The sequence below is a fragment of the Leuciscus leuciscus genome (assembly GCF_965113295.1).
Source record: "Leuciscus leuciscus genome assembly, chromosome: 17".
Classification (NCBI taxonomy): domain Eukaryota; kingdom Metazoa; phylum Chordata; class Actinopteri; order Cypriniformes; family Leuciscidae; genus Leuciscus; species Leuciscus leuciscus.
The window spans coordinates 26,367,038-26,375,312 of NC_138741.1; the positions used below are offsets into that span (position 1 = coordinate 26,367,038).

Here is an 8,275-nt window from a genome sequence, read left to right on the forward strand (position 1 = left end):
TGTCAACACATTTGACCCATCACCCCTATCAACCAATCACCTTATGACCTCTGAAATCTACAGAATCATGTTCGAAAGTCCTTGATTGACCCCTAGTGTTAATAAAACAGATTTCAAGCTACTTATAAACACTTACCTGTTCAGCCAAGCAAGCATTTGTTGTAGGTGTCAATTAAAAATTATGTAAAAATCTACACCCTGCATAATATAGAATTGATCAGATTTCCTGTTAACATCTTGATTAAATATACAGAAAATTTGGGAAGAATATGATTTGCTGTAAATTGTAGAGCATTATTTAAAACATTGGTTGAATGTTCATGAACATTATCTTTTGTTTGATTTGTATTCATGCCATATTAACAAGGCTTTAAACAATTCCACATTATTATGATCTCATGTCACTGGCTCTTTTTTTACAAAGAGTAAACACACCATCTAGTGGTTGTGCAGAGCATGACTCTTTTAAAAACTGTACTGAATAGAAAGTGTATGAAGTCTATTATAGTTGGATGATAATTATATCCTTACTATATCCTGTGAAGACTTTTCCCTCTAGTGGATATAGTTATTTTATAATGGAAAAGTCTGAGGTTCCATATAATTTCTACCCTCTCTAAATATTTTCAATATCCACTGTATTGCCATTTTAAATATTAAATATAATATGTTAATTTAACTGTCCTTTTAGCTAGGGGAATTTATATGAATTTTTAAATGAAATACATTTTGTTAAAAAAAAATCATATACAGTATCGTAAATCGCAAATTAATATAAATATTTTAATACAAAATTTCACAAAGATATTTATGATCTTGCTCTCTCTCGTTGTTCCATGCATAATATGTAAAAAAAAAAAAATTTGATATAAGCATTATTTGATCATAACAGAATAACCTGCTGACAAACCTTCATTAAATAGGCCGCTTTAATGTTTAACAAGTTAATATGTTTATAACTTCATAGACAGTTCAATCATGAAGAACTGAAGGTGTGTTTTTGTAGAAACAAATTGGTCCCAGTGTGATTTAGAGAATATATTAGTCTTCTAAATACATATTTTAACTTTACGCAAACAGGGAAACCAAAACACCATGATAATACAACAGAACGAAACAGAACCCTTACAACAGTGACCATACGGAGAAGTGGTTTGGAAAATGGATGGATGGATGGATGGATGGATAGATGGGTGGATGGATGGATGGGTGGATGGGTTGATGGATGGATCATTGTTATTATTACTATTATTATTTTTAAATCAGATGAGCTGGACCACCATATAGTGAAGCAAGAGCAATTAATATATGTTCAGCAAAGGAACCCCTTCAATCCTGTGTAAAAGCCTTCCATGATGCATTTCGTGAAGTTTGTTAACACGAGAGAGCAGAGCTGGAATCTAGCTAGGGGTGGTGAATTTAAACATGCTTAAATATTGTCTAGTTTTTATTCGTGTAATGTTTTTGCTCACAATACTGTTCACATACTGCCGTTTGTTATTTCATAGCTTTAGATCATTTCACTACAATTGTAACATGTGGAAAACAGTAGTGAATGAATAGGTGTGTCCACTGTATACAAACGGCCATACAATGCCAGTTACTATGCAACCCTACAGATGTTTTAAGCTATGAACAGCTATTCCAATCCTTACCTAGTTGCCAAGGCAACGATTGGCTTTTGTTCTTTATTTTGTCAAAACAAATGGGTAACAAATGTAACATCCTTACAACACATGGGTAATCCGGAGGTTATGCACTTCAGATAAACTGCATAACCTTTAGACCATACTGAAGAGCCAATATTGATGGATGGATTTTTTTTTTTGTATGCCGAAAAGAACGTTTCGGCATACTTGTTAAAATATTTTTCATAGTATCACCGCTGAATTATCATATTTCCCAATGGAAAGTAGGCCATGTGTTTGTACTGTGTGTGGGTGCGGTCTCTTCTCAGAAGTACAGGCCTGGGGAGGGTTTTCAGGGGCGTGAGAGTGTGTATTTATGAACTCCACCCCGGGCCTGTCTATACTTCCTCTACAGAAGAACAGCACTGTGCTATTAACAACACGAAACAGGTATGTGCCTTCTGTTAGCCTCTTTTCTCTTTTCCAAAACTTTGTCAGCATCTTCAAGGTTAATAGATTTAACTTCGGTGTATGTGTTTGCATAGAGATATTCAAATTGTTTAAAGCTATTTGTGGCTGATGAGTTTTGCCTAATGCAAACAGGAGGTAGCCATGTCGTGTTGACATGAAAGGCATCTTTAGAGTTTTACAGATATTAAACAAATAACTGGACAACTTTGAAAGAAATATAGAATTTAATTTACTTTAGCTAGCTTTAAACACATGCCTTCATGTGATTCACAGGCACGTTGAAATCCACAGGCCTGTTGACGAGTCTGAGCTTGCAGTGTTCAAGTTCGTTTGAATGCAAATGGCGCAATAATAAATTATTTAGGGAAGAGCTTAGATTATTGTGTACCTGTAGTTGTTTAGGTGTATTCTTAATGTGCATTCTAACCTCTAACAAAACATATCTCTGAGGTAAAAGTTATAATGCACCCAAAGCCAAATCAGGGGAACTTTATTTGATTTAACATGCATCTCTGTTAAGAAGAGTATGCATTCATTACACTTAACATAGTGTTACTTATTAATATCATATTATCATGCATCCACTCTGGCTCACCATTCTCACAGTGCAATGGGTGTGGTTTCATGGAAAAGTGATTCATCCATTCGTGCAAGCAGGGAACCAGGAACATAATTTGTAGTTTTCAAATAAGTATTTTTACCTTTATCACTCAACTGCACCCATAAAGACAGATGACTTTTTTTCAGCATTAGTATTTCATATATCGCTACATCTGAAATCGCATACTGCCTGAGCAGTTACACAGACACAGCAAACCGTGGACACACACACCTGGAGCAGTGGGCAGCCATTTTTGCTGTGGCGCCCGGGGAGCGATTGAGGGTTAGGTGCGTTGCTCAAGGGCACCTCAGTCATTTCCTGCTGGTATTGAGAATCAAACCCGCAACCTTTGGGTTACCAGTCTGACTCTCTAACCATGACAGCCCCAATGTGGGTTGAATGAAATCCGGATGTACTTCATCCACCATGTGCCATGAGTTCTACCAGCATCAGTTGCGTCGCTTCACTGGCATTCTAAAATCCACTCCCGTGGCCTCATGGGATAGTAAAGTGTCCATCAAATGAATCTTGGCATAAGTAGTAGGTCATCTGGGTACTTTTCGCCAACTGTTTTCCGAATACTAAGAATTTGGACATGCTACTTTTTTGGCAGGTATGTTTTTCGCATTCTATATAGTAGGGAAGTGTTTGATTTTGGATGCAGCGTATATCTTCTAATGGAAGGATTGAACTCGTGCATTCAAGATTGTGGGTTTGCTTAGTAAAATAATGTTTTGAAAAACATTTGTCTGTTAATGATATAGCATGGCCAATTATTATTTTCTGTCAAATTAATAATGTTTTCTCTCTGTTTAGATTTCAGAGATCATGGATGTAAGTACATTTTATCTCCTCAATAATTCTATCTAGTTTAGTGCAAAAAGTATCATGCTATAAGTTCTATTATGTTCTGTTTCAGCTTTCAGATGCCCTCGATTTTTCACAGGAAAGCAAGCAGGCAGGAAACCCAGTATGGCCTGGCCAACCAGCCAACCCCACCTGGCCCGGCCAGCCTGCTAACCCCGCCTTGCCTGGCCAACCAGCCAATCCTGGCTGGCCTGGACAGCCTGCTAACCCCGCTTGGCCTGGACAGCCTGCTAACCCCCTCTGGCCTGGCCAACCAGCCAACCCTGCCTGGCCTGGGCAGCCAAACCAACCAACATGGCCTGGGCAGCCCGGGCAGCCTACAGCTCCTGGGTGGCCTGGACCCGCACCACAAACTGGCCCTTATGGTGCTCCTAATCAAATTCCAATAGCACTAGTGAGATGTTTTCACTTTTCTTGGATTTGTACAACCATCATGGAGTTTGTTCTATAGAATGCATGTTAAATACCTTGAGCTAGTAAAAGTCTAAATATTTTAATCTCGTTAAAGTGAACGGTCTGTGTTAAATACAGTAGGGTACAACGGGGCTAAAGGCACACCTTAAGGAAAATGTTTTTCACAACTCCCATAGTGCATGATTGCAGAATATACAGTTATTGAACATTGATTTTACACCCCATGCGAGGTGTAAAAGGCACCCAGTATAAATACAAATAGTTTAGCTAAATCATCAAAGCTTTATTAAGGACACACATGGTCCAAAAACACAAACAGTAAAACAGACAAATACAGAAAAACAAACCGAGTCCACAATATCACATTTATATGTAGGTTAAAACGCCAATGGTTCCACATACTGGAGAAGAAACTGGCTCAGCTTAGTGCTGGGTTTGTTTGCAGAGTCTGTTAACCCACACATGCATTTGTGCATGATATTGTGTAGCACAGCAGACAGGTGGGCACACCAACGCTAACAAACATTTGGCTTGCACTGCTCCATCGTGGCACATCATTATATGCTACATTGAGTTTCTGCATGCTGCTCTTTCTCACAAATGGGCAGTATACATAGGCTTACAATATGCTCTAAAAAGTGTAGTCTGAGCACATACTATATTTTCGAATCAAAATATTAGCTTGTGCATACATCATACGACACTGTCTATAAATGTCCCTATCATCAGTTATATATTATGTCCTAAGTATTTAGCCTCATTACATACTTTAATGACAATACCAGACAGAGAGAAGTCAGGAAATGACATGTTTCATGTCCTCCCTACTCCTAACAATCATAATATTACTCTTCTTTGCATTATATTTAATGTCAAAGACTGACCCATATTGAGAGCAAACTCTCAGTAACTGTTGAAGGCCAGCACTATATGGTCAAATAATCACCAAATCGACGGCTTGCATCCAGTGGTTGATGATAGTGTTACCAACCATATACCCTGTTCCACAGCTGTTTAGCAGCTTCGATAAATAGTCCATATAAACATTAAAAAGGAAGGGAGACAAAATGCTTCCCTGTCTAACTCTATCGCTTACATTGAATGGAGCAGACACAGAGTTACCCCATTTTACATGTAGTGACTAATGAGTGTACCAAAAAGCCAGAATTCTCACCAGACATTTAGGAACTCCTCGGTTGTAACTCTGTACCTATAACCTTGGATAAAATACTGGCCTGTAATTATCCATACTATTTATTTTGCCAGCTTTGTCTTTGATAATAGGCACTAACATAACAGATCAAATAGAATCAGGTAAAATACAATGAACTAAAAACCCAGTAAAACAAATGGCAATCAAAGGAGCTTTCTACTTGCAAATTTTAAATGTTTAGCAGATATCTTATCCATACCACTTGCTTCCACAGGTATTGTGTAAAGCGAGTGTTTTGGAAAGTGCTGTGGCAAGTTTTTGTGCCATCTAGTGGTTAAGAGGAAAATAAAATAAAATGCTCCTTTTACCCCGGTGTGCCTTTAGCCCCGTTGAACCCTACTTGGTTTCTGCTGATTTACTTTTTCTTTTCTTTTTTTACAAGACTGTGCCATTTGACCTCCCGCTACAAAGTGGAGCCTTTAACAAGATGCTCATCACCATCACTGGAGAGGTCAAACCCAACGCTAAAAAGTAAAAACAATGCACACACACACACACATAAAAACATTACAAATTATTATATACAATACATACACTCAAAGTATTTAGGCCTAAATTTAACATCTGTGTATTGAATTGCATATAAAATTCCCATCCATTTGGATTACACAGTTTTGACATAAACTATTTAATTTAAAGTAGGGTTAGGCAATTTCGGAGAGGCTTGCAATAGCAAGCTAGCTTTGAAAGCATAAGATCCCACCCTTCCTTCAGAGCGTCTCCAAATCCTACAAAACACATGAACGCACACAGCCAGAGCAGAGTCTGCAAAGCGTCACGAGAGACGGCATTAAATTACCTCATGTATCAAAGTACATAACATTACAATAATAATGAACGTGAACAACTTAGAGCTCTGACTCGTACCACCTGACTGCTGCAGATTCATTTCGGCATTGAAAGTGTTGTTGGCATATAAACGCATAACAGCTCCAGGTAGAACATCACTGGGTACCATTGCGTAATTATAGTCAATTAATTTGATAATATATGTAATTAATGTAATAATATATGTCAGTAAAACTAAAAAAAGCATGGCAGAGTTTATTATTAACTATTTAACTTTATTTAAATCATATTTTCGTAATGCATTGATTCAAATTTCTTTGAATCAGCATACACCTGTTTATTGTGAAAAGTTACATTTATTCAGTTAAAAAGTATGAGCTTGTTTAATATATGGTTAGCTGTGGAACAATATTCAGCTAGTTAAAATATATGAGATTGAAAAGATGTTTTATTTATTGATGAGAAATATATAAACCTGGTTCTTGTGTATTTAAGGCACAGCCAGTTTATTAGTACTATTACAGAAACCTCTTTCTTACCGGTTTAATTTATGTATGACGGACAAATATCCAAATGGATGTCTTAAATTTAGGCCCTAATACTTTTTAAGTTTAATATTTAAGTACATCATAAAGTACATACATTTTGTTTTGTCACCACATTTTGGTTCATGATTACAAAAACAAGCATTTGGCTTGTAAATAATGTGCACTGATGAATTATTGTTACCTAGAACATACATTAAATGAAATTAAGTTAAATTATGAAATTAAACATGGCCCCTTTGACCATCACCTTCTTTGTGACATCCCTGTGTATTTCATGTGTGTAATCTTATTTTTTTCTCCTCCACTTAGTTTCACAATTAATTTTAATAGAGGCAATGACGTTGCGTTTCATTTAAACCCCCGCTTCAATGAAAGTGGAAAGCAAGTGATTGTGCGAAACAGCATGATTGGAAACCAATGGGGTAAAGAAGAGCGACAGCTTCCCTCCTTCCCTTTTGCCCCAGGAAAGCCTTTTGAGGTGAGCGTGGCATCAAACAATTACGTTTCTTTCTCATCTCATTGGTTTTATTTTGATTAAACAAATGTATTAAGTATTTACTGTTCGGCCCTCATTGTGTTTAAAGACATCAATATCAGATAAGAACAGAAAAGGAGGTCCTGAAATAGCACCACTAAGAAGTACTGCAACAAAGCAGACAAAACAAGATCATGCATTTGTCTCCTGCCACGTTTGGTCAAAACTATTCCAAGCGTGTTCAATTGCAAATGATTAAAATTGTTTTGAATTTCAGATGAAGATCTTATGCACTGACACCGAATTCAAAGTGGCTGTGAACAAGTCACACCTTCTGGAGTTCAAACATCGGGTCCGTGAGCTCAACCAGATCAGAGGTCTTAGTATCTTCAATGATGTCACCCTCAGTTCTGTAAATGTGGAGACGCTGCAGTGAAATCTGCACTGATTCTGTAATAGTTTCATGTCTTTTGACAATGACATATGCAACCTATTCAATCACACGTGCAATTATTTTACCCATGTATGTCAACAAGAGTTTATATTTACTACAAATGTTAGAATGATATACATCTGCATGCAAATGTTTCTCCGTGCTGTAGTTCGCTTTGGTACCTCTAGGTGGGTGTGTTACTATCTGGGTAGGATTGGGTTGTCATAAGGCTCAGTGGCAGGTTTAAAAGGAATAAATATTTTACATGAACATGATACTGATGATGATGATGATGTGGATAATGGCGGAGGTCATAGTGGGGAATGTGATAGTGGCCAATCAAGAATAATGCATAATTAATGTGAAATTAGAACTGGAATAACTTTATAAATGTAAGTTATCTTCAACTGTAACCAGTGCCAAAGATGGTTCTTCTTTGTATAAAGATCCCATGATTAAAGAAACAACAACGGATGTAAACACTGAGTGCTGGGCATGTAATTACAATCCTCTGTGAGATCTGTGTAGTACACTTTTATTGGCAGCTCCTAATATATAAAATAACAGCAGTATAAACTGAAGCCAAGGCAGTGTTACATTTTTAATCATGGAAACAGTCTGTCAGAGTTGTTGTCAGAGACACCCTGACAGAAATCTAATATAACTGACCTCAATTATGCAGAGGTCTATTTATATAGTGCCTGAAGCACCTGATTACTTCAAAGAGTTGAGCCCTGTTGCAACCCACAGATGAAACCTACAACATTGTATAAATAATGTGCATAAGTTTTAAGAATGTTCCTTTGGGTTGTGAATGTGCCTCATTCAGTCTGTAC

At 37.1% G+C, this 8,275-nt stretch overlaps 1 protein-coding gene across 1 annotated transcript; it reads left to right on the forward strand.

Annotated features, from left to right (window-relative positions):
• The first annotated feature begins 1,904 nt into the window (after positions 1-1,904).
• On the forward strand, positions 1,905-7,919 carry lgals3b (lectin, galactoside binding soluble 3b). The gene is made up of 6 exons (XM_082142888.1): positions 1,905-2,078; positions 3,517-3,534; positions 3,620-3,961; positions 5,577-5,665; positions 6,841-7,009; positions 7,284-7,919. The coding sequence occupies exons 1-6, from the start codon at positions 1,920-1,922 to the stop codon at positions 7,440-7,442; spliced, it is 936 nt and encodes a 311-aa protein (XP_081999014.1). The 5' UTR covers positions 1,905-1,919; the 3' UTR covers positions 7,443-7,919.
• The last annotated feature ends 356 nt before the right edge of the window (positions 7,920-8,275 follow it).